This window comes from Lygodium microphyllum, chromosome 25 (assembly GCF_053477565.2).
Source record: "Lygodium microphyllum isolate KBCC chromosome 25, Lygodium_microphyllum_v1.1.10, whole genome shotgun sequence".
Taxonomy (NCBI): domain Eukaryota; kingdom Viridiplantae; phylum Streptophyta; class Polypodiopsida; order Schizaeales; family Lygodiaceae; genus Lygodium; species Lygodium microphyllum.
The window spans coordinates 93902088-93930050 of record NC_141159.1 but is presented as its reverse complement, the minus strand read 5'-3'; the positions used below and the strand labels follow the sequence as shown (position 1 = coordinate 93930050).

General features: G+C 38.1%; 1 protein-coding gene across 3 annotated transcripts; it reads right to left on the bottom strand.

Annotated features, from left to right (window-relative positions):
- Positions 1 to 24443: 24443 nt before the first annotated feature.
- On the bottom strand, positions 24444 to 27160 carry LOC148014511 (zinc-finger homeodomain protein 2-like). 3 transcript variants are annotated; one of them, XR_015688638.1, is made up of 4 exons: positions 26309 to 27010; positions 25321 to 26138; positions 24888 to 25011; positions 24444 to 24777 (listed from the first exon to the last, which is right to left on the bottom strand). XR_015688638.1 is itself a non-coding variant. In XM_087666701.1 (4 exons), exons 3-4 carry the CDS (start codon positions 26046 to 26048, stop codon positions 24960 to 24962), a joined length of 780 nt encoding a protein of 259 aa, XP_087522827.1. In that variant the 5' UTR covers positions 26049 to 26138; positions 26309 to 26411; positions 27017 to 27160; the 3' UTR covers positions 24444 to 24959. The 3 variants fall into 3 exon arrangements, 2 of the variants coding, with proteins under 2 accessions (XP_087522827.1, XP_087522828.1); XM_087666701.1 differs by adding an exon at positions 27017 to 27160 and having other exon boundaries at positions 24444 to 25011; positions 26309 to 26411; XM_087666702.1 differs by adding an exon at positions 27017 to 27146 and having other exon boundaries at positions 24444 to 25011; positions 26309 to 26404.
- Positions 27161 to 27963: the final 803 nt, after the last annotated feature.

The window sequence follows — 27963 nt, the reverse complement described above, 5'->3', positions numbered from 1 at the left end:
TTGAGTTTCTTGAGTTGCACCTTGGATCGTGGAGCTATCGAAGTGCATGAAGGGGAAGGCAACTTGATCAAGCATGGAGGTAAGCTCACTAAACTCGTAGATGCGAGAGTACGTATGGCTAAGTGAGAGGTTGCCATTGTACCTGGTTTGAAATGCTTGAAGCAATAAGCAATCCGTGGATCTTCGGGACTGAGTGAGAATCTCACATAGGAGATATAATCTTAAATATGGTACATTGGTTCCTTTATATTCTTATGTTTATTTTATTCCATTAAAATTGGAGGTGCAAGTAATTTGACAAGAAGAAAATGAGGTTAATGTAGCTTCTAGCTAGAGTCTAAAGGATACAAGAGACACCTTGGAGTTTCTAAACAATACAACTCATAAGTATAACTTCAAGATTAATGGTACTATAATTGGAAGAAGCGCTAAATGCTCTTTCTCTTGTATGATGTGTTTACCTCCTAATATTTTGAGTTTTAAACTATAAATATATAAAAAAATTAAATTTATTCTTACTCATAAACATTGTTGCCAAAGATATTCTTCAATATAAACTCATTAGTATCACAAAGAAACTCTTGGCATAAACTTTAAAATTTAATATGACAAAGAAACATATATAAGGATAAATACAAGGTAAGTCTTTAGCTTTATGATATTTAGTTTCTCATTCCTTGGACTTTTCTCCTTATTTGTCACAATTTTTTCTTCAACACTTTCACTCATCATCACTAGTTTACTTACTGTAGATTGTTTATTTTGTTGCCAAAAGAATTTGAATTTCATGGGTACCCTCTTCTACTAAGGCTCTAGAGGGGGATGGATAAACTTCAAAGAAGAAATATTGGGTATACATTTCTTTGTAGAGGCACCAGAAGTCTTTTTGGTGGTTGACTTGGCCGTGCCCTTGCTTGTAGCTTTCTCAAGACTCTTTGCTTTGCCCTTGGAAATTTTAGGTGGAAGAGGGGAGTCAGGTCCATCCTTGTTTGCCTTTTCCAAAATTATCACAATATACCTCTCCCTTATCCACCATATATATGAATCATGGTAATCTTTACACTAAAAAAATGTGCACAACAACTAAGTTGAAATCACAAGAGACCTTTAACTTCAAAGAAAAAAATAAAATACTTAAATTTTTTCCATCAATAAATTTTAATAAATTTGAATCTATTGCCTAACTCTCCATTTGTAATTTTATGCATCACTTTGTAGTGGGGCATCTAAGGAGAAACTTGAAAGGTCTCTAAGAGTCAGCGATGTCTTTAAAATTGGCATCCAAGTGGGTAGTAACAAAACTAGAAAACAAAAAATAAGAGAAAACCATGGATGATACATTTTTGCCATGCCATGTATTCCGAAAAGAGAATTAGTAAGATTGACCTAACTATTGAGTAAGAATATTGAAGTAGATCAGACTCCAATGTCCTAGTAAGCATTCTAGTGAGTAAAAAATATGAAAATAAATCACTAAAAGTAAGTGTATATAAGGGATTTACCTTTCAACATATGAAAATATGATATGGGAGTGTGTGACACTATCAAAGATTTTAGAAATCTTGCAGTATTTTAATAAATTTTGAAAAAATTCCATAGAATGAAGTGGACCAACAGTAGATATATTTTTAGGATATCATTGTTAAGAGAAATAATGTATGCCATGTATTAAAAAAAAAAGCCCAAAATAAAATACTAAAGGTGCAACAAAATTTAAAAATTTCAATAAAAACAAAGAGAGGCCTTACCTCAAGCAATAATAAACCTTAAAATATAATTGCTAAATATCATTCTTCTTTAGCATACTCTTGTCTTCTGGAGATATGCTAAGGTAATCCTCTGTCTTTGCATCTCAAGAAACATTAACAACCATTTGGCAAAATACTTTGCCCATCCTCTCATAGTTAACTACACCAAGAGACTTAATTTTTCTCTTGCAAATCACATACTCACTTTCAACCTCGTCTTTGATTTTGTCCTTGTTGGCAATCTCTCATTGAGATACAGCTCTTATAGGATAAAAGTGAGTAACATCTTCAACAATGGGCTATTTCTCCTTTTTCAAAAATTTTGGGAGAACATTCAGAATCTCAAAGGCTTTATGATCAATATAGAAAGTAAGGCCTTCAATACTTTGTCAAATCTATACCTTAGCTTGCTTTCTTAATTCATCAATGTAATCTTGTGTGCATGGATAGCACCAATGTAAGCATAATTCATGAAATCAATAACGAAGTCCTCTGCAACCTCCTGTAAACAAAGTATAGCTTAAAGTTGTAACTTTTTATGAAGCCCATCAATAGTAGCAACCATATACAATCTATTTGAAATATCCTTGACCACTCTAAATATTGCCTTCGAGATGAGATGGTTGGTTACCTTTTGAAATGTATGTAGAACCACCTTGAATTTATCTTTCTCTTCATTGGAGCTGCTTTGGAAGGCTTGTTACCTAGCACAACTAAAGGCTTACCATGTTTAGGAGCATTTGAAAGAGATAAATTTTCCCTATAGTCAAGAGCATATGGAAGATATGAATCTTCCCCATGGTTAGGAACAATAGGAAGACTTAAAGCCTTGGGGAAGTTACTATATGTATATTCTCCACATCACGTTCGTTCAAGGCCTATTTATAAATATCCTTATCTGTGAATTTTTCTTGAATAAAACATAGCCATTTTCTATTCAAATTGTAAATAACCCTTTTATATTACACCCTTTTGTATGTTAAAATTGTATAAAAAAATTATTTTAAAAATACCTAATTTTGAACCCACGTGATGTTGCACCTATTTATTCATGGGTAACTTACTTCAAGCTTAAAGGTTGAGGATCAGGGGAAGCTAGAGTTGTACTATCATTTAATTATGTGGCCTTAACTAAAGGGTGAACAAGATTCTCATGAGGTGCTCAAGAACCCTCTAAGATAGCCAATGGGCTGACATTTTCTTCTATAGATACATCATGAGTCTTTGGGAGGTGGTTGTTGCACATGGACCTTTCTTACAGATTGCTTGGTTCTAGACATTGCATATGTTTTCTTTCACAAGGAAGAGAAGCTAGCAACATAAAGAAACCTACCAATATATTGGGAGAAGAGAAAAAATGAGCTAAGAGAAATAGTGGATCATGTCATATCTCTTGAATGAACCCAATACAATGCTAGGAGCACTCAACTGACACCCAGGAGGAGGGGACCAATCGTGTCATTATAGCTGGTGGAACTCATTGGCCAATATGGCACAATAGTGCATGTGGGAAGCAAGAGGAAAGCTATCTATCACTCCATATTAGAAGGAGCATAGTGAGACTACAAGTTGATATGGCACAAGCATGCTTGTTACTAGGAAAATGAAGGGCCCCAATCCTTTATATTGGAGGGTTCTATAAAGAATTATTGTGTGGTGATGAGAGCACTCAAACACTAAAGGATTCTAGGAAGAATTACTACATGGTGATGAGAGCACTCAAAATGATGCATCTAGTGAAAAAATATGACTTATATAGTGATGCTCTTACCAGTGAGATACGTGAAGCCATCATTGGACTAAGATGCTAGGGTTTCCAATGGCTATTTTCAACAATCATATCCAATGGCTTGAGTTGTGCTATGTGTCATCCAGTATATTCTATTGATCATATTTTTTTCACGTGCCACACACTTATAAAAATGTGTGGTTTACTTTTTACAAGATTTTTTTAAATATTTTGCCTTGCACCTCGTATGGTCTTGTGTTCCTTGTTTATTGTGGCCTTGCAACTACGATAATAAATTGATGGTAGCCTTGTGGGCCTACCGCACAGCCTATAAAATAGTTATAAGACAGACTCCCTTTAGGTTGACCTATGGGACTGTGCCTAATTGAGCTAGAACACCTATCGAAAACTCGACTTCTAGCCAAGGCAAGACACAAAAGCTAGTTTGACAAGCATGTCAAGCAGCAGCCAAATTTTGAACAAGGAGACTTAGTACTCTTGTACTCAGTCAAGGGTCATAAACATAAGATGAAGTTTAGAGGGCTAGGGCCTTTTAGAGTTCACGCCATCAGCAGAACCGATAATGTGGAACTCAAAACCCTAGAGGGAGAGGGCATAGGCTTCTTCAATGATGGTAGTCGCATCAAGAAGTACTACCCTCCCACTCACCCATTACATAAGCCTCCAATGCTAGAGTCCCTTGTCAACGTATGCGTGGCCACAATTACGAACATTGAAGATGAGGATGAGGAAGCAGTAGAACCAGCTTACCTAAGCATAGCGGGTCACTGCCTAAGCACACATCCACCCTCAATGCATTGATCGATGAGGGAGCTGACTTTAATGTCCTAACTCACAATTATTGGACCCATATTGGTAAATGTTTTTTTGACCTATTTTCTAAAGTAAAATAAGGAGCCAGTAAATGGTAGTTACACCCCACTAATGCCAAGCTTAGCCTATTTGGGGGCCGATCATATGCACTTTTGGGAAAGTGCAAAGTAGTAATCTGTATCGAGTCTGAGAGTATACCAATGATCTTCTGTGTGTTGCCAAACACTAAAGATGCAGGTACGAAATTGATGTTAGGATATGCACATTTAAAAAGTAAGCTCATTGCAATGTCGACTACGAGTCCCAACATATTCACCTCGCCATAGGCAACTTACATATAGTCATCGCTTTTAGCAAAGAGCTCCATGATTCCTTCAAAGTCCGCAAAGCCACCGGTAGAGAAACTCACCGTCAAGTCTAAGGAGGGGGTCGTGACCCCATCACAACCCACCAAACCTCAAGACATGCAAATCACTGAAGCCAAAGCTAAGGCTTATGAACCAAAGCTTCAATGGATACCTAAACATCAAGACTTGTCACCTAGGATCAGACTCCCATGACCCTGCAAGGCTAAGAACCCACACTCGAAACCTAGAAGGTCGAGATGAAACTACCGACGTCGATGAATGGTCAAGCTACAATGGGTCTCCAAGACCTTATTGCAAGCTCAAGGCTATTATGAGAGTAATACATGGATGCTCATATCCATTGTGGAAAAGATCAAGTCACATTTCAAGATTTGAACGGTGAAATAGTGATTACACAAGGTGAAACGGAAAAATCTAAGGTTCAATTAGCAAAAGCTTCTTGAATCGTAAAAGGCCTGAAGAAAGGATTACCTGTTTAATTAATCAAGCTTAACAAGGTAAATCAAGATGGTCAAAAGAACCATCTTGGTTAAAAGAATACGTCAACGCATTTCTTGAAAAGCTAACTATATTACCTCCAGAAAGAGAAGTGGATCATGAGATCACAATCATGAGATCAAATTTTTCCCAGGAGTAGTTGCAAAAAGACCTTACAAAATGTCTATTTCTAAAGCTATCAAACTAAAAGAGCAGCTCAAACAACTGCTAGATCAAGGATATATTCGGCCAAGTAGTTTACCATGGGAAGCCCCAATATCATTCCAAAAGAAGAAAGATGGAACTCTCTGTCTTTGTATTGACTACCGAGGGCTAAACTAGGTAATAGTGAAGAATAAGTACCTAATCCCGAGGATAGATGAGCTTCTAGATCATCTATAAGGAGCAAGGATCTTTTCTAAGATCGATCTTCGGTCACGATATTATCACATCAGAATCAAGAATGAAGATATTTCTAAAACCGCCTTCAACACAAGATACAGTCATTTCAAATTCATTGTGATGTCAGTTGGGTTGAAAAATGCCCCAACCACCTTTAATAGATTAATGCAGGATATTTTCTGACCTCATCTCAATGATTTTATTATTGTATTCTTTGATGACGTCCTAACTTATTCTAAGGAGGAAGAAGATCATGAACCACATATTCGCATTGTCCTAGAGATAATAAGAACACACAAGTTGTATGCCAAGAAGAAGAAGTGTGCCTTCTTCAAAAGGAAGGTTGAATACTTGGGATCCATAGTGCCTACTAAAGGTACATCAGTATATCCTGCCAAGGTCAAAGATATTCAAGATTTACCACTCCCAACCACTATCAAGGAAGTGAGAAGTTTTCTAGGTCTAATAGGATGGTATAGGATATTCATTAGAATCTATACCTAAATTGCAATACCTCTTACAGACCTACTCAAAAAGCAAGTTGCTATTATCTGGACACCAATTGAATAATCTAGCTTTGAGAAACTAAAGCATTATTTGATAGCTACTCCTATCTTAACGCTACTTGACTTCAGCAAGGAAGTTGTCACAGATGCCAGCTCTCTTGCATTGGGATGTGTACTAATGTAGGAAGGTCATCCTCTAGCTTAATCTTTGAGAAAGTTGAAAGCCCATGAAAAGAGTTATGCTACTCATGACTTGTATTTGTTAGCTGTGATTCACACTCTCAAATTATGGAGACATTACTTTCTTGGAAATAAGTTTTCCTTAGTCTCACAGATCATAAAATTCTTAAGTGGATTTTTACTCAACCTGATCTTAATATGAGGCAACAACGTTGGATCAAAATTTTATAGGAGTATGACTTTGAAATTAAGTTTAGACCTGGTAAAGAAAATGTAGTAGTAGATGCCATTATTCATAAAGCCTTCCTTAATGCTCTTATCACATCATTGAAGAACCATCTAGGGCAGAAACTTTGGCTACAATGGTATCAATGCCAACTAATCCTATCAAATAAGTACCCAAACTATCAACAATTGTTTGGGAAGTTTAGAATAAGAAACAAGATCCCAAATTCAAGACTAAGTATCAAGAATTCTCAACTGATGAGTACAAAGGACTTGTTTATTTCAAAATGAGACTATGCATTCCTTCAAGTCAAACTCTCAAGAGAATAATACCTGAGTTATGCAAAAACTCTTCATACTATCAGGAAAAGCTATTACTGGCAACGACTTAAGGGTGAGTATGTCATTGAATGTCTAAGTTGCCAAAGGGTAAAATCTGAATGTGTCAAGTTACCAAGAAAACTCCAGCCACTTGGCATTCCCCAAATGAAATGGGAGTTTATTAACATGGACTTTGTACTTGGGTTACCTTTTATGCAAGGAGAATATAACTCAATGATGGTGATAGCAGACATGCTAACAAAGGTTGCTCATCTCATTTCAACAAAAAACAATTACAAAGCTTCAGATATTGCAAGAATTTTTGTAAAAGAGATTTTTAGGTTACATGGGTTACCTAAAAAGATCATCAGTGATCATGATCCTCTTTTCACATCACATTTTTGGAAAAGTTTATTTGAAACCATTGGAACCCAACTTTGTTTCAGCACTGCTTATCATCCACAAACTAATGGGCAGACAGAATGAGTTAACCAGGTGATTGAGGATATTCTGTGCATATATTGCATCAAGGAACCTAAAAGGTGGATTTAGTATCTACCCTTAGTGAAATTTTCTTATAATGCCTCCTATCATCGAAGTATTCAGATGACTCCATTTCAGGCACTATATGGTTAAGATCGTTGTATGCCACTTAATTTTTTTGATCCTACTCTAAGGTTAGAAGCCTTAAGAAAAATGTTAGAAGAAATGGATGAATTGTTTTTTAGGAGAATTTAAGAAGCTAAGTACAAGATATTGTGGACCTACAAGGTTCTCAAGTGCTTAGGACCAAGTGCTTACAATATACAACTCCTTGAGAATTTAAAAATCCACAATGTTTTTCGTGCTAGCTTATTGAAAGCATACATAGCTAACCCTAACCATATCCTTGATTATCAACAAGTTGTAATACCTAGCCAAGGAGTCCTTGAGCTATAACCTGACAAAGTAATTGATGTAAGAGAGAGAAAATTGAGGAGTATAACCCTTAGAGAATACCTTGTCCCGTGGAAAGATTATTCTGAAGAAGATGCTACATGGATAGATGAGAATATTCTTTATCAACAATACACCCACGGTTTCTCTCAAGATGAGGACATCTCAATTCCTCAAAGGGGAGGAGGATAAAATATTCCTGCGCAAATGTAAGTTAGTTCATAAGTTAGTAAATTCAATTAGCTAGTAAGTAAGTTAGTTAGTAAGGTTAGTTAATATACTAGTTAGTAAGTTAATAGTTAGTAAGGTTAGTAGCTTATAATAAACTAATGTTAAAAAATTTAATGTTTGGAAAAGAAAAGGGGCATCGAATTGATGGCCATTGCCACCATAAGAGCGCCCCCTAATCATCACCATCGTCATCATCATCATCATCATCGTCATCATTTTTATCATCTTCCTCGTCATTATCTTTATCACCAAAATCGGCATCGATAGCCTCACGAACCTCCCCCTCCCCTTTATTTAAATTTAATTAAGGAGAAAATAAAATAATTAAAAAAAAAGAATCTCCCACTTTAAGTGAAGGAGTTGTCTTAACAGAAAGAGGGGAGAAAGAGACGGGAAGGGAGAAGCAGCATGCACTCCCTTCTGCCTATATAAAGGTATGCCCTCTACTCAGTTGCAAGGCAGAAGGAGACTGTGAGAGGTTGAGAGAGAGAGAGAGAGAGAGAGAGAGAGAGAGAGATACCCTGAGAGGCTACGAGAGAGAGTTAGAGAGAGAGAGAGAGAGAGAGAGAGAGAGAGAGACAGAGATAGAGGGAGTTAGCCCAAGAAGCTGCAAGAAAGGGAATTAGACAAAGGGTTAGAGAGGGAAAGAATTAACTCAACCCCCCCTACCTCGGTCTTCAACTAGGCAATATTCTCTTATGCTCTCCCATCCTAAATTCATTACTCCTTCTTTATCTCTCAAACCGCTCATAAACGATGGCTCCAAAGCAACGAGGTGCAAAGACCATTAGATCCACCGTAACTAGTCAAAGAACAGGTATTGCCAGATATACGGGGGTGCATGAGGTTTCTAGAGTTGCCACTACCAACGGAACATCGAGTGTGACAAATGCAAGTGCAAGCAAATAAGAAATTCCCAATATCATTGTGCTGAACCAAGTTATTCACGACTCAGAAATAGGCTATTATTTTCATATCGCCACATAAAATAATAATATTTTTTTCTAATTCTTTCATAAAATATTAGCTTTTGTATTAAATGGTACAAGAACTACTTGTTAAATTGCATGGATAGCATCCATAGAAAAATTAAGTACATAAAATATTAGCTTTCATATTTATACTTACACGAAATGACAGCTTCATCTAGATAGAGTAACTAATACATACATAAACTGTTAACTACTATCTATAATTTGTAGCTAGATTAATCGAGATTATAATCCGTAGAATTATCATGGAAATAATTATAGGTGGATATTGTACAAAATAAGTAAAGGATTATATGTGCATGCAAGATTAGTTAAATAAAATAACTTGACATAGGCTACCATCAAACACGGCAAGGTTAAGTATTGATTAATGCTTGCAAAGGTCTATTTAAAAGCCTTGTAAATCATCTCGTCGTCGTATTTTTACTAGGAAATTTACTATATTTAGGACATATCAATGCTAAGAAGATATTGAATGGAATCTAAAAATGTGAAGAATAACTTAGACCCTCCCAGTCTATCATATTACCTAGAAACTCCCAAAAATGGAAATAGAAGGATATCACATATTCTTCATATATAGTTGTGTAATGGTATTGCTTATGTTGGGTAAGTTAGCCTTGGAATTGCAACAACTGATCAAGAAAAGATCAAAGTCATTGTTGCTATGAGTCCATTAAGAAGCCCCAAGGACATACATAGTCTCCTATCATCAATCAGATATTATCGACGATTCATTAATGCACTTGCTCAAAGGATATTTCCATTTTTATTATCCTTCAACTATTCATTTGTTTGGAGTCATACATGTAAAATATCCTTTGAGAATATGAAGCAGGGATTGGCTAAAGCGCCAATCCTGAAAGTACCTAAAAGGGGGTGAGATGCTCTATGTCATTGAGAAATTTATTATCCTTCAATTGTTCATTTGTTTGGAGTGATATGTACAAAATATCATTCAAGGATGTGAAGAAATAATTGACTAAACTACCAATCCTAAAAGTACCTAAAAGGGGAGAGACATTCTATGTGTTTTCGACAACCATGATGTATAGTATCAATTGCTTAGCTAAGATATGGGAGGAGAAATGGTATCATCCAATTGCATATTCTAGTCAAATGTCTCTTAACTTAATTATACATATATATAAAAAAAAGTTCCTAGAAATGGTCTTTGCTACAAAGAAATTCAGGAACTATATACTATACAAGAATATAGTATTTTATACAATGGTAAAATGGTTGAGGTTATTATTAAACAAGTTGTAGCCACCCAATCATCTAACAAAGTGGTTAATCACTTTGCAAGAATTTGATTATGAGATTAAGAGTAAGTCGTCGAGATTGCAAGACATCATGGAGTGTCTTATAAACTTCAGGCAGTCGAGGAGGTATTGGATCAAGTTAGCGACCTTGAGGATTAGCTTAAAATAGACACGGCCTCCATCCCATCCTAAAAATGCCGCAACAACACATTATCTATCTACATGAGAGATTGGAGACCCTCTATCTAAGGTTGACAAAAGAAAAATTAAATAACAAGCTTTAAATTTTACTTTAATTGCAATAACCCTATATTGCCAAGGGGTAGATGATGTGTATCGCCAATGTGTTATGCGTGATGAGGTTTTGTTTATCTTGTAAGTGTCATGACTCTACTTATGGAGGGCACTTTGCTTGATGGTTGACTACATAAAAAGGCTTAAGATTCAGATATTAGTGGCTATCCATTTTCCAAGATGCATTTGCATATGTAAAGAGGTGTGATATATGCCAAAGGCATAATAGTTGAGAGAATCCAAAGTGTCCACTGACTCATGTTATGGCTTTAATACCATTTGAGAACTAGGGCATTGACTTTGTAGATCCAATTACCCCATCGTCCTCTACAGAGAAGAGGTATATTATAGTAGTGACTAGCTATTTTACGAAATGGTGTCAAGCACGAGTGATGAGGAAGGAGACTACTAGCTTCCTTCTTGAATTAATAATCTATCGGTTTGGCCCACCAAAAGAGCTTGTGTAAAGACCATGGAACTCATTTCTTGAATAAGGTGATCAAAATCTTGATCAAGGCCTGGAAAATAAAGTATAACAAAACAATATCTTATAATCCATATGCAAATAAGGTGATTAAAAGCTTGAATTAGAAATGGTAGATAAAGCATAATAAAATGACACCTTATAATCCATAGGTGAAGGGCAAGTTGAAAGCACCAATAAGCAGCTTGTGAGAATTCTGTCAAAGATCATTTCAGACAAGAAACTTGGATTGGAACATAAAACTATACATGGCAATATGGGAGTATAACACGACCTTTAAATGAGTTATAGGCCACATCCTGTTTAAATTAGTTTATGGAGAGGAGTGTGTTTTACCCCTTGAGATTGAGTTTTGCACAATATGATTTGCGATTAACCATTCTCTAGTGGATGACGATGCACTTCTCAAACGCTTTACGACCTTAGCACATCTCCATAAGCTTAAACTTAAAAGTTTATTATATCAAGAGGTGGCTAGCATTGCATGAAATGACTTCATGACATCAAAGTGAAGAAGTAAACCTTTAAAAAAGGGCAATTAGTCATGTGTTATGATGTGCATAGGGAGCTTTTTCCTAGGAAATTAGAGCCTAAGTGGGATGGTCCCTACAAGATAGTTAGAATAGGTAAAAATAAATCCACCACATTATTAGGGGGTGGAGTTTAAGAATAAGATTAATCTTAACAAGATTAAATATTATTATCTATAAGCATACGATGAGAAAAATGCTTTGTAGATCTATGCCACATTGATTTGAAACCTGCAAGAGAAGTTACAACTAGTTGATGGGGCAGCTCATTCCCTACTTGCATGACTCATACTGACAACAAAGATACTATTAGGGAAGGCTAGTTTGATAGAGAAAAGGGTGTAAAGTGATGGCACAAGAAGACAAGACATTCGTTTGGAAGATTAAGGTCTTTTATCAACACTACTTCAGCATCCTGACAAGTATTCCTATAGATTTCAATGAAGAAGGTGGGATGGAGCCATTGGTTCATCCACTGAATATTCTGAACTTCAATTACCATAGTTACGAATAGAGAAATTGACCAAGGTTGGTTGTGTAAACCATTCATGGACCTATCTAATGTATTTTGATGGAATGTATAGGGTCCCAATAAGAAAGGGAGTATTGGGACAATCATTAGAGATCCTCTAGATAGAGTCACAATGAAATCAACTACCTACATTGGGGTAGGCTTTACTAATAATATGGCAAAATATAAAGCCTTGATAATGGGACTAAACATTGCTAAGAGAGGTGGTATTCACAATTTATTAGTAAAGGGGGAGTCCCAATTGATATTGAATCAACTAAATGGAATGTACACAATATGAAAACTCATCATTCGCATGTATTATTGCACCAATATAGACCTAATCGATGAGTTTTAAAGGGTGTCTCTTCAGCTAGTTTCATGACATTAGAACCAGTTTTTCGATTCATTAGTGAATCATGCTTATGAAGACCTCTTTTTCAATTGTGATCTTAGATCAGATATATCTCCTGATGATGAGATGAGTCTTGGTCAAGTATGGAGACTGTTATCTTAACATGCTTTATATGACAAGCGATGAATAGTTTGAGTGATGCATAAATTGGCCGAGACCCATCTACCATTATTATCTTGGATCCATAGGCTTGTTAGTAGACGACATGTTATGCATATGCCTCTTGCTATATATGTAGGAGGTATGGGTCATAATCAGATGCTTAAGACTAAGAGCCCTATTTTCTCATTGGAATGTTGCATATTGATGTATATCCAAGCACCACCCCAAGGGAAAATGTTGTATAATTTGTATTGATTTATTTTGTTAGGCAAAGAGGACCATGTGTCTATTTGGTGCGAGTGCATGTAATGGTACTTTGTTTTAGTGTTGCACTAGACTAGTTTGAAAAAGCACCTGGAGGGAGTGGAAGCTTCTTGTGGTCAGTCCAGGTGATGTCTTTCCTTTCCAAGTTACTTCTACCTAGGAAAAATGCGTATGTGTATGTAGGGATGTTTCTTTCTTTGTTAGGGACCATCGATCATCAAGGCATGAAGTCCTAGGATTAGATTTGGCATGTCTAGGGAGGCTTGAGTAGTTGGCTACCTCTTGCGAAAACATTGCCAAGCACATAAAGATTTGTCTTATGAGATAGCCCTAGTGACCCTGTCCTCCTAGCTTATCAGGAAGGTGATGCTAGGAATTCCTATCAGTTGTGAGGCAACTAGGAAAGCATGATGAATTAAAGAATAAAATAATAACGTCTAAAATACTTACAATACGGAGGTGTCATCGCCTTGTGAAAGCTTGCTAGGTTTCTAAGGATGAGTCACCGATGCCTTGTCCTTCCTTGGGATAGCATCTAGCCAAAAGAAGTAATGATGGTTGGAGTGAAAATAAAAGTGAGCAAGAAAAAGGGATTTAGGGTTGCCTTGGAAGAGCTTAGTAGGCTCTTGTATACCAAGACTAGATGTGAAACCGATGTCCTATTCTCCTTGGTCTCCACAATACGCTTAGCTCCCTCCTTTTTACACATCTGAGTAATAATTACTAAAGAATTAAGAATACGAAAACATGACAAATATATTAATTCAAGTGAAAGTCCTCATCTAGTAGGAGTTCCTGGTCTAGTTGCCCTAGGTTAGGTAGGCAACTCAGACCACCACTTTGGATGACTTATTTGATAGTTCTTTTAGCCAATCTGTATTGGGGCAATCATTTCGTAGCTAGCTCTTGATCTCTTTGTCAGCACATCTCTCATGGAATTCATGCCTTGATTTTGTCAAGGAGTAGAAAAGGGCTCTATTTTATGTTATGTTGTGTATTTTATTTGAAGCAGCTCGATGCTACCTAAGTTTTATTTGTGTGTATATCCGTTCGTGGGTTCAATAGGCTAATCGCCCTATCCCGTGGTTGCTAATGAGAGATGAATTTAGCCTTTGGGATGGGGGGGGGGGGGGTCCACTAGGGTTTACCGTATGGTACCATGTGAGTGTAAGGGAGGGGGGTTATTTAAGGGAAGGAATGTACATTTTATAAGGTAAGGTCCCATAAATAGGGGGTAGATAAGGGGTATTTTCATATATTTCTTGAACGCAGGTGACGTCTCCTTATTACTATTAGTGAATCCCCTATGGTATTTAGATACCAAAATTATAGCAAAAAATAGAGCATTCACAATAAAAATCAAGAGGTACCAGAGTTTTCTAAGTGAAAACAGGTGGACCAAAATGTGTTAGAAGCATTTGTTCATCAATCGTTAGTTAGACTGCCCATTTAAAGAGGTGCAACTTAATTATTAGTACGACAAGGTGTCAAAAAGGAAGTAAAAATTGAAGCATTTGTAGTAAAAATCAAGAGACACTAGGGTTTTCTAAGTGAAAACAGGTGGCCCAGAACGTATTGGAAGTGTCCGTTCATCAATCGAAGTTTGTTAGACGGCCCATTAAAGAGACATAACTTTCATGTTACAAAGCAACTACTTGATCTAGAAGTTGAAAATAGTGTCCAAAGGCCAAGTTAGTAGAAAACGATGCTAGAAATGTGTCTGTGCTAATTGAAGCATTTGTAGTAAAAATCAAGAGGCACTAGGGTTTTCTAAGTGAAAACAGGTGGCCCAGAACGTATTGGAAGTGTCCGTTCATCAATCGAAGTTTGTTAGATGGCCCATTAAAGAGACACAACTTTCATGTTACAAAGCATCTACTTGATCTAGAAGTTGAAAATAGTGTCCAAAGGCCAAGTTAGTAGAAAACGATGCTAGAAATGTGTTTGTGCTTTCATATCTTGGATCTGAGTTCGTTTAGGCCTCCAATTTTAAGCAAACTACTTATGATAGTGTGAACATGCGGTGCAGGAGATGAATTAGTTTTCTTAATAAAGACTTGATTAAGAATCTTAAAGAGGTTTAAAAACCTCAAAAAACTCAACAACATGGTGGGGGGGAGGGGGAACACATTTTTCAATGCACCTCCTCGTGGCCTTAAAAATTAGATTTTCCAACCGATCGAATTAGAAGGAACAGCCCTGGGCATGAGATGTAGTAATTTTTCGCCTCAAATCACTGCAACAAGCGTGAGAAATTATGTACTATGGGGAATGTTAGAAAATCAGTCTTTCTGTCTCACCATAATTTTTGTTCATGTGGGTTGAGAGGATAAGAAGAAAGGTGTGCTGGATTGTGACAATATATAAAAAATGGAGCGAGAGAACATGAAGGTGGTTGGTAGCATCTGTATGGAGCGTCAGTGGGGCAGCCTAGGCATCTCTGAAATCATGAAAAGTTAAGCAGTTTTCTTGTGATAAGTCGTGATCTTAAAGAAAATGTAATTTTATTATTGCTTTCGTCATAAAATTGAGATGCATATGGACTAAAATTTGATATGGAAGTGATATATCTTGTGTTTAATGGCTACAAGCCCAAATTTTCAAATTGCATGGCTATCATAATGTAGAAATTAATTATCTAATATATGCAAACACGTAAAATTGAGAAATATGATGATAATTGATCAAATTGGTGGAAGTAATGTTGTATGTGTTGTTACTATATGATCAAGAATTGCAAAATAATGAGTATTTATAATAAAAATAATTAAGAAAAATAATTAAAATTAGAAACAAAAATTTTAAAATCTAAAAAATAAAAAACATATTAAAACGTATTCAAATGTATGGTGGGATGTAAGGCATGAGGTTTAGTCTCAATTTACATCCATTTGCGTGTTAAAGTGCTTGTTTAGGGGATATTTCTATGGAAAAATATCGTATAACATAAAGAATGATCCATATAATGAATCAATGTGCAATGAAGGCTGAAATGCCAAGTTTTCTTTCATGAAAAAATAATTTATTGTGCATTGAAGTGCAACATTTAGGTTTCTTTGAATATCTAAAGGAGCAAAAGCACAGGTTAGCTTGGTTCTATCTTCTCAACGCCGCACTATGTTAGGGAAAGTATGGAAAGAATGTATTTGCACATCACGTGGCTAGTTTTTAATTAAGATTGTTTGAGCATGCTAGGGCATAACACACTACATATACATGAAGCACAATATTAAAGAAGAATTCCTAGATGCATAGCACTTATCTATTGAATTATTGACCTACGTTGAGTGAAAGAGATCCCATTGCCATAGGATAGAGTGGTTGTTTTTTTAGAAAGTTTGTGTGATGAAATAAGAAATCTCCTAGATTAAAAAAATAAAAAGAGAGAAATATGTTGCATTGTTCTTTATTTGTTAAGACGGCACATCCCAGGGCCAATCCCTAGGGTGTAGGAGAGCTGTAGGGGCCACTACATTTAGCCAGGTGATGCTATCTGTATGTGTAAATTGAGGTGAAGTAGTTACCTATATATGGAAAGCTCCACGTGCTTAGACTCGGGATGGGCAACCCTTTGGACTATAGTTTGAAACTTATATCTACAAATGCATTAGTTAAATAAACCATTTTATATCATTCAGATGCTCTTAGCCTTGAGGCCATGAGGGTTTTTTAGTATATGTAGGAGTCGACTAGAGCCAATAAAGCTAGTGTCGGGCCCTTATGCTTATTCTTCTTCCCTCCACCTATACCTGCAATAAATGCCTTGATGGAGATGGAGCCACTAGCCCCCACCTCTCTGAGTCGCTCGTCATGCTTAAAGACAAGCTACGAAAGCTCCTTCCATAAGAGTTTCTCGCGAGTCCTTGAGGTAATAAGGCTGGTGTAGAAAACATCAAACAGGGGAGATGGCAAGTGAGTCAAGAGGATCATAGCCATATCCTCAGAAGAGATCTTCCATCCAAGAGAGGCAAGCTCACCTCTCATATCCTCCATGGATGTGTTCCATAGAAGAAGAGTCATTATTTAAAATTGAGCAGTTACAACTTCTTCTCAAGGGAAATCTTGTGGGTAAATGTCTTGTGCTGATACAAAGACACAAGCTTACTCCACACTTCTATTGCAATCCTCAACGTACAAACATGCACAAGAATAGAGTCCTACAAACTCATGAAGAGAAAGGATCTGGCTCTAGAGTTGAGCCAATCCCATAAGGCTACCTGGTCCATGGAGGACCCATCTATGGGATCCTCCTCAAAACATGGAATAGATGAAAAAATGAGCTCCCAAAGATCAAAGGTGTCAACAATACACTCCACCTTGGACGACCACAACAAATAGTTGGAACCATCGAGTTTGTCTTCTTTGGGTAAAGAAGGGAGAACATGAACCTGAATAGAGGGTACAAAGAAGGCATCTTCACATTAGACGGAGTCTTCACTTTAGATAGGGCCCGCTGTGAAAGATGAGCAAAAGAGGGAGGGGTTCTAGGAAACTCCTCTCGTCGTAACTCTCAATAATCATATCTCCACTCAAAAGAGTAGTGAGACAAAAGCTCCTCGTCTGAGTCATCAAAGCCTTGAAATTGATGGTCAAACATCTTCCAAATCTGCAATCACCAAAAAATGCTATGTTTTGATGGAAATAGTACGAAGGTCAAAAAGCAATCGGCTACTACACGAGGTGTAGATGTGCCATTCCAAGGGAAATTTTAATTTTTATTTAAAATGTCATGAATATATATAGTTTACATGTATTCTTTTTCCATTTCATGTGTCCTTTCACTTACAACCTATCCAAGGTGAAACATTTGATGTTGAAATGCAACAATTTGAGGATGGAACCTTCTAGGGTTGAAACATTTCACAATTATCTTAGCCAAGCTTATTGGGGCAATTCTTAGCAATATGCCCCATTTGTTTGCACGTGAAAATCATTCTCCGTCTTTAGCTTATTTTGATCCTCCCAAGCAATCGTCGAATTAGAACTATCTCTCATAAAGCAATAATCGAGCATAAAATAAAAAGCGTACAGTAAAATATAATGATAGAATAGTAGAAATCAAAGGTGGAGAGTGACTCAGAATGAAGAAAGAACGAATGAATGAATGAATGTTGAAAACACTCTATGCAAGAGTGAAGACACAACCTCAAACCTCCATGTATCAAATAGATCAAGTAGAGATGAACTAGGGAGTGTGTTGTAATTTAAACAAATCCCAATTGCAACATGTAGCCTCTACCAAAATGACCGATTGATGTAAATGGATAAAAACAATAGTGCAACCTACTTTGTCCCAAAAATACGAGGTTGAATGTGATGTAGACTAATTTGACAAAGTATGGAGCAGTTCCTAGTTAAGTGATAGCTCTTGGATGTTGAGTAGGTGCACAATGACAGCTAAAAATTGCAAACACAAGCTACTCTTGATCACATGATAGCAAAAATGATGGCATCATCAATGGTACAATAGGGTTGAGCAATATATTTGGCCTCTAATGCAATAGCCAACAAGTTGCAGACAACTCCTAATAAGCTGGAGTAGGTTGTGAACAACAAATCCAGCAATGCAAAGGGCTAAACAAGGCTCCTACTTGATGGACAACACTAGAAACTAAGATATCCTCCATGAGTAGTGTGGATACAAGTGGAACAGGGTGCCAACTAGTCAAAAATTTACAAAATAAGGATAGAGCAAGTGGTTGGGAAGCCTCTTATTTATAGGTATGGATCCTCCCAAAACTTTGAAGATTTGCTTATGGGACACAAAAACTTTAGTAATTTAGAGTTTTGGGGTTTTTTTAAAGAGTTAACTAAAACCTAACTAGTAATTCCCATTCTTTAATTACACCCCCTCTCATGCCCAAAATTAGAACCTATGAGGGACTTCTAGCATAGCTCAGTCCATAACACCTTGAGACATCCCACCCCAAAAGCAGCCAAGGCATCATTTCACGCCTTCCCCACGACCTACCAAGACTATAGAGGCAATGGTTATCTTAGTTTGGGAGCCCGCATCATTTCACGCCTTCCCTAGGACCCACCAAGACTATAGAGGCAATGGTTATCTTACTTTGGGAGCCCAAAGGACCACCCTAGAAAGGCAAAGGCATTGGATAAAGGGGGGCTTCAAGCATGGCTTGAGGACCTTTTGATGCAAGGAGTGATTTAGGTTAGCTTTAGACCTTTTAATGCTTCGGTCTTGTTGGTAATAAAGAAGAATGGGAGTCCACATCTATGTGTGGACTACAAGGCACTCAATAAGCTCACCATCGAAACCCTTACTTTATATAGATCGGTTAGGCTCACATATTTTGAACAAGCTAGTTTTGAAGTCCAATTATGATGATATCTTAGTCTATAGTAAGTCTTCAGAGAAGCATTATGATCATTTTGATTGGATACAACACTTGTTGCAGGAGCATCAACTTTAATTGATCACAATGAAGTATAAATCCTAAATGTTATTGACCTCTTATTCAGAGGGCACATCATTTTTGTAGGGGTATGGTTTCAATGGATCTTGGGAAGGTCAATGCAATCGTGGAGTGGCCTCAATGTAAGAATGTGTCAATGATCTACTTGTTCTTGGGTTTGATCATGTTCTATTGCAAGTTCATGGAGCATGATGCATAGGTGAGATTACCTCTTATGGATGGCACAAGATAGACATCTCAATGGATATGGACACGAGAGGTGGAATAAGTTTTCAAGGAGTCAAAGGCCATCTACTCTTTAGATCTTGTGTTGAGATTGTTGGATCTTAATGAACCTTGAATGTGGATTTGTGATACCAATAGATGTGGTGTAGGAGCAAGGTTGCAGCAACATGGCCATCCAAGGCCTATGAAAGTCAAAAACTCCAAGCATTTGAGTTGAATTATTCCACCTCCAACAAAGAACTCTTGGTCATTGTTCATGCAAAAAATAAGTGGAGACAATATTTGATTAAAGGCAAATGCTCATGTTAAGTTTGATTGCAAGCTTTATGCTATCTTCTCACTCAATTGCAATATATGGCTCCTTAACAATTGCGTTGGTGATAGTTCTTATTTTGAGATTATGTGCCTAGGAAGGAGAATGAGTAGATGCATTGAGCCAATGACCACATGCAATGATGTTGGTTTATTCCATGGAGTCAAATTTCTCCACTCCTATTGTAGGATCTCTATGAGGCTAACCCACATCCTAATCCAAAGATGTATAAATACAAGTAGGGTCTTTGTTCAAATTATGGGCTAAAGAATGGATGGATGTGTTAGGGTGTTACAAGGGTACTATTCTACAAGGCATATGAGATACCTACTATGGCAATTCATTGTGAAGGTTGCTCTCTTGAGAAGCTTTCACGACATTCTTTTGGCCTTGGATGAAGCAAGATGTTCACTTATAAGTAAGGGGATGCCAAGCATGCAAATAAAAACCAAACAACTATAAGGTGGCAAGCAAGCTATAAGCATTATCTCCTCTAGATTTACTTAGGAGATTTTGATGGATTTCATTATCCGTCGTTTGAAGAGAAATTGGTTCCAGAATTATGATTTTTGTAAAATGGTGGATAGGTTTAGCAAGTGAAGTTGATTGCATGCTAATCCAACATGGATGGGTGGAGGATGCATGGCTTCTCATCAAAGAGATTCTGAGAATATGGCTTCCTAAAAAGAATCATGTTTGATCATGCTTCTAAGTTCACTAGTGGACTTTGGAAGGCTTTGTTCTATGGCCTTTGCACAAAGTTAGCATCCTAACCCACAAATTGTTGATGGGCAAATGGAGAATTCCAATTGTACCATGATTATCATGTTATGTTATTGTTGTTAGGATGATCGATTACATGTGCTTTGGAGACATCTAGTGGGACCTACTTGGCCGAATAGATTGTGAATATGTATCACTTTTGAAGCAAGTTCAACAGAATATCCAACAGTAGGCACAACAAGAAGAGGAGGTCAACAAACATCAACATAAGTTGATCTTCCAAGAGAATCAATAGTGCTATCTCAAGATCCACAAGGAGTTTTTAAAGCAATTTGAGTTTTCATTTAAGTTAGCACCTCAGAAGAAGGGGTCTTTTCACATTATTAAGAAGCTAAGTGATGTGGTTATCTAATTGGAATATGCATCAAGTGTTTCATGTGACTAATCATGCAAAGTATCATGGACTGATTCCTACTATAACCCCAATCACAAGGAGCTAGAATTACTAGAAGCTACTAGGCTTCGAGAGTTGTTGGTACCAAAATAAGTGTTGCTCCATAGGTACAAGGATACACAAAGGAAGAAGCTCCGATATCTACTCAAGTTTCAAGGCTACCCCATGCACAATGTAGTATGGTAGGATGAGTCAGTATGGCAATTACTCTTTGCCTTTTCATCAAATCTACCATGAGGATATGTGACACGGAATAGCCACGGTTCTAGTATGAGTGAATGTAATAATGCACTTGGGCACTACCCACATACACATGCTCACACACCTGAGCAACAAAGGTGGCTGACATGACTAAAGGATCGCACAAGAGGTGAAGCACATGTGCAATTACTAGCAAGTTGCAATGGTAGTAAATTATGATCACCATTCACGAGGATAACAAGTAGAGGTTGTCTTGAATAAGAACATTACACAACAATTTTGTGGATTCGAAGTGTTTGAGATTTGAGGATCTCCTCCACCTTTCTCAAGTTCTCTCATCTGCTATTGAGTTGTGATTAGGACTATGCAACTTACACAAAAAACGGTGGGAAAGTTGCAACCGTAACCTAAGGCAAACTTGCCTTGAGAAGTGATTTCCATGATTTTACGATTGGCCCTCCCAAAAGTCAAAGTTCCAAAAGTTGTAATCTTCAATATGATGGTGAACTTGTCGTGCAAGTGCTACAAGGGTATGGTATAGGTTCAAGGTTTCTACATCAAAGAGATCTCATAGAAAATCATTTGTCAAATAGGATTATTCCCAAATAGAGTTTCGAAATTCATTAGTAGATTTTGAAAGGCATCGTCTTATGGTCTTAGTACATGGCATTCTCCTCAACTTTCCATCATCAAACTCATGGGCATACATAAAATTCCAATCAATCCATGACTACTGGGCTTCATTGATATGTTTAAGATCATTGACAACATGGAAGAAGTATTAGTGGTCAAGCATGCAACAATTAAGATTCCCATTTCTACTAAACAACTATCATTTGAGAGAGCCCACGGGTGTCCAATCAACACAATCTTAAACCTCAAATTGGAGTCATTGTATATGGTGAATCAATTCTTCATAGTCATGTATCAATTGTTCAAGTTCAAGTAAGTCTATGAGAATAATCATACAACACACAACAAACAAAAGAAGCTTACATACACAAAAGTCAATGGATCTTTCACAAAGGCCAATGGATCTTCCACAAAGGTCAATGGTGCTATCTCTAGATGCAAAAGAAGCAATTGAAGCGCTTTGCATGCAAGAAGCGGCCTATCTACATTAGTAAGAAGCCAACTCATGTGAACTATCAATTGGAGTTTGCCCTCTAATTAGAAGATGAATCCAATGTTCTATGTCAATCATCATGTGGAGTATCAAGAAAAGCCAAATATGTGAATGCTAGCAAGCTTCAAGCGTTGCTAAATGTCAAAGTAGATGCTATGTCACATGTGCAAGAAAAAGAGTTAAGAAAGGCACACCACAAAAGAAAGCCCAATATTTTGTCAAGTTCAAAACATACCTATGCATGAGGTTATGCTTGGACAAATCTCTACTCGGAGATCCTTCTTTGCATCTATTTGGGGTCTACTAGGCAGCTGTGTGGGGAGAATGTAATGGACCTAGATGTCACTCTTAACGAAGTGGTCAGGACCAGGGACAATGGCCTAGTGACATGGCTGCCATGGCAAACCATTGATTTGGCAACAAGTGAGCAGTCATATTAAGAGTGTCAGCAATGTGCACCTAAGCAATTAATGGCTATGGCCATTTATATGAACTCAGAGGACAAGTGTGTGCAGAACTGCATAGAGTAGAAGGATCATTTCCGGCTTTGGATATCCTCTTATTTCTTTTGAGTTTTGCACTTTTGGAGACCAGTGTCCTGCGTCAGGAGACAGCAAATGCAGCTTGACCATCAAAACATAAGTATTGGAGCACATGTAGGCAAACAGCTGCACAAACCTACTTAATTCCAACCGACACTGAAACCATGGTTGAGTAGAGCCATCAAAGTTTGCAGCTCTGAACTGCAGGAGGCTGAATGATTACCTTTCCTAGCCTTGACAGTAGGTGAACAAAGAATTCAGAGCACGAAGAGCACACAGGACTGCATATGGGCTGGAGCACGGTGAGGAGCCATTGTTGGCAACCTTCACCCTTGTACACGTCATAATATATGAGCAGAAGGATCATTTCTGTCTTCATAGCATCAAGGTGTTGGGTAATGCCTTTTTGGAGACTAGTATCTTACTACCAGGAAGAGATAGATGTAGCTTGGCCATCAAAACACAACTATGAAGCTCAATAGGGGGCATGCAGGTCAAGAGGTGCATACAGATATTCGAGTGCAACAACCTTATTGCACAGCTCATGAACTTGAATAACAAGAGGGAGAGAGCATGTGAGACTACATATCCAAGTCGGAAGCCTGTACAAATGAATTCCTACTGTAGAAAGGTCCAACACCAGGGCCATTGCTAAGGTCTTCCTTAGGGGCACTTGAGACAATTAAATCTATGAAGCCATGGCCAACAACTCAATATTAGATAGGTCCAATCTCAATGAAGCCCTAGACGAGGCTATGTGCATCGATGACCTGCACTGAGAGAGGAATCGAAACAATAGAGAAAGGTTAGGAAACAATGTTGCATCTGCAAGAAGTAGCTGAGAGCTCAGTGTGGCCTAAGACTTGCTAGCCACTTTAAAGAAGTAACAGGTAGCAGCAGTCCGAGAGAGCTAAACTTGATAATGCCTTGAAGCAAGCATAGCTGGAGCAGCTAAATTTTGGAACAAGAAGAGCAGCACAACAGAAACATAAGTCCTGCTACTTACAGCGTTCAGAGGACTTGAGCATGATAACACTTCAGGGACAACAACATAAACTTGTGCAAGCACAATAGATAGAATCCATGTCTACTGTTTCTCTGCTGATGAATGGCAAGGAACCCAGCTCTAGATCAGCCCCCGTGTTTCGGGCCCACCTCATGTTTTCACCTACATCCCCCTTCCTTTCTTTACGTGGATGAAGTACCAAACTGCTTGTACAAGTCAGGAGTTGAAACTTCCCATAATCAACATCACAATTGTAAATGCAATTGTTTACCAATCTCAGCATTTGAGATACTTCCTCAGCAATCATGGACATGCAATGATGTCATGCCATTTTCTTCTCTGGATCATGGATATACTATTCCCTTGTCACATCATAAACGCATATGTTCAACAATGTCTCGATGCATGCAAGCGTGCCCACACGTGCACACACGCACACACACACACACACACAGAGCTGACTGAGGAACTTGCTTATGCAAAACTGCAGTCTTCAGGTACAGCTGCTCCATTCTTCAGATCTTAATGAAAACTTTTATCTTCTGTTTCGAATCCTGATTCTTCTTGTGGATTCAAGACAAGTTATAGAAACAAAACAACGTATGGACTAGAAGCTGGAACAGCCCCACCATATTAATGTTCTTAATTGATGAGAATAGTACATATATATATGTTCTCAACAAGTGTCTAGCTCTTCTATGCAGAAGCAGTCACTTGGAAGAGAGGGAGCCTCTTGCATAATCCTTAACAGATTGTTACTTGACTATCTGCTGTGTAATTAGATTCCCCAGCTAAGATTGTACTGGCTGGAACAACCAAACATACAGTGCATGAAGCTACCTCTCTATAGCTGTTCTGCTTGGCAATGAACGACAAGAAGTACAATTTACATGTGGACATGAGTTTGCTCGAGTCAAAAAAACCAACTCTGCTCAAACTCTGCTAAAACAGTGACAACGGTATCACCATAAGTTTAACAGTACCAACAGGTTTGTCTTCAACTGTAAGTATGCAGTGCCAACCAAATTTACAAAGAGGAACTCAGTCACCTGATACAGCTACCACGTGCAAGTTCTTCAGGAAAGCATCTGTTGCTAAGAAATATGAAACAAGATTAGATGTCAGTACTCTGGTGAGCTGTCATATTTTCCTGCATGTTCAGCTTCATTGTTCCTGCAGTACACATGGCCAATCATTGATTTAGCATATTGAGCTGGCACAAATAATGCATTAGAATAAGAACTGAGATGGTGTAACACTCTTTTCTCATCCATTCAACTAATAAAGAAATGACAGGGAAGCCCAACACAGTCAAGCAGGCATCTTCTGTGTGGTCGATGGCATGCTTAACCATGCAACAAAAACAGTATTTCTCCCTGGGACCATTAGTTAAGAGCTTATTTTGTATACACTGCAGTAATATGAAAAGCATTCTTTTAAACTAAATGTAGCAAAGTACAACAAGAGAAGAAAAGAACTCACAGTTTCTTCGTAAAATTGTTCTTGTTGTTGTGCATCCACACCTTAAACACATTCCTGTTCACTCCAATATCATTACAAAACTCCTGGACAGCATCCTCATCCTGCTTTGAGATTTTCCATCCCACTGTTTCTGCAAAGTATGACATTTTCTGCTTCTGCTCATTTGTGAACTTGGTACGAAAACGCTTCTTTCTAGAGCCAGCATGCATATAGGGATCATCGGACTGTGTTAAAAGAGGAGAATTGAGAGGCATAACCATTTGGGGATGTGAGGAGGAAGGAAGAGTCAGTAAGGATGGTGTGGAAGGCCCAGATATGACAGCCTGTTGTTTAGATTTGCAACTGCAGGAGTGCTCGCCTTCAATTTCACGGCGATGGAAGTTGCGGTGACAAGAGCAAGCTGCGCACTTGAGAGCCTCAAGGGTACCTTCTTTGCCACTCGGTAAGAACTCCCCACACCCATCTACTGCATGGCCACCCATATTGGCAGCATGATTCTTCTGGCATTCACGGTAGCGCACTTTCTTCGATTTGGGTGGTTCATCCACTGTATGATGATGTTGTGTACCATTCCCACTTGGCATGGCATGGATTCTGGGAAGAGGCTTGGGTTCTGCTGTTGTGGGTATGGGTACGGGCTCACAGACACCTTCTGTTGCCGGGGATGGGATAGATGGGGGGACTCCATTAGGCATTCTGTAATGAAGCACCATGCCTGAGCGATCCATCCCTTAATTGTCTCAAATGGCCCGCTCTCTTGGCATCACAAACTGCTCCTCTAGAGATGCTTGTGATGAAAGGGTGCACTGCCCCTCTTCCTGATCCATGCCAAGTTACCCAACCAAAGACACAAAAGCTCTGAAAGCTCAAAATCTAGTACATTTATTGCACATTCCAAATACGTCACCATAAATTTTCTTCCGAAATAATATCTTTTGACTCACAATCGGTTGAATTTGGAGAGAAGGAGGTCAGTCATAGCCATTACCTGATGAATTTTCTATCCCCACTTCGCAAGACCTGCCTCTTTTTCATGGCCAAATCTTGCCAGAATAAACTGAAACCTCCACTTTGATTCTCAGTTCTGGTGTCTAAAACAAGAATTAACTCAGTAGTCATTAGTACAGGCAGCTAGAAACACCATTGAAGCACAATCCAGAAGCGTAAATTGAGAAAATTCTCTGTAAGTGTATGCTTTAGTCCTAGAACTGCCCTCAATCAGGCATGAAACAACACCATTGAAACACAATCCAGAAGCATAAATTGTAAAAAACTTCTCAGTCAGTGTATACTCCAGTCCTAGTACCGCGCTCAAACAATGTCAGGTTTACTGTAGAAGAGTTCAAAAAAGGGCGAATTTGAGCTTAATCTGAAGCGAATTGATCACTGTTAGAAAAGGGAAAATAAAAACCTCAAGCAAACAGTGATGTAACAACGATGATTAATTAAGCGTTTATGAACAGGAATTAAGCAGAACAGTGATTGAACAACAGTGAAGTAACAATGATTAATTAAGCAAAGCAGTGATTAAGCAGAAACAGTGATTGGACGGAGGCCTTTTGGGTTGGGAAAACAGTGGATGGAAAGGGCGAGGTATCAGAATTTCAATGGAATTGGGAAGACATTGAAATTGAATGAGGAAAGAAAACAATTGATCAAATCAAACAATGGAGAGAGAGGGGTAGGGGGACAGTACCGATTTTCTTTAATAATTATCAAATCGGGTTGTCTCGCGGGAGGTGGGGGAGGAGGCGGAAGGAGAAAGCACAGATTAGGGCGCGATTAGAGCTAATAAGAAAGAAAGAAAGGCGAGCATAGACCCCTCCCCCTACTAAGCTTTTGGGGGGCGCTTAACCCGGGTTTTTATCCCAACCATGGTTACGCTTACCCAGGGTTTAATGCACACCGAAGGTCGCCCGTTAAAGATAGCTTTACACCGCCCATTGACCAATACCGCCTGTCCCTTTTACACACGTGTAATTAGCAGATCGTGCACCACCTAAACTAAAATTTCTTCTTTAAACCGGAATGAAAGTTCCTTAACACCCAAATTAAAGTTTGTTCTTGAACCTTAATCAAGGCTTCCTTGGTAAATAAACCATGCCAGGGTAAAGGGGCTAGTCTTCTAGCACCTTCAGTGGCATGGAATGACCTAGCCCGCGAGCGAGATTTTGGGTGGTTTAAGAAACAAAATTCCAACCTTAAAGGGACTAGTCTTCTAGCACCTTAAGTGGCATTTTTTCGAGGGCCCTTTTTCTTCACGTGAACCCACACACCAAACCTCCCCCCCCCCCCCCCCCCCCAGAAAGACTTTGGTCATTCTTGACAACTGCCATGGTACTAACCTAAGTTTCATTGCCTCATATTAAGGTCTAAGAACTTGGCATTATCTTGAACAAAAGACATATGGCATACAAATAATGTAAGAGAGACTTATGACCTTTTCCTTATCATGTTTATAAACTTTCTACTTGATTGCAAATATTCATGGGGTGCTCACATAACATGAATCAAGGTGTAAACATGCCAATTGAATGTTAGAAATCTCAAAAATATTTATTCATTGCCCTACAATTTCAAGGTAAAATGTTGGACACTGCAGTTATGAATCTTGATAGTCAATATTGAACTTTGTGTAAATGT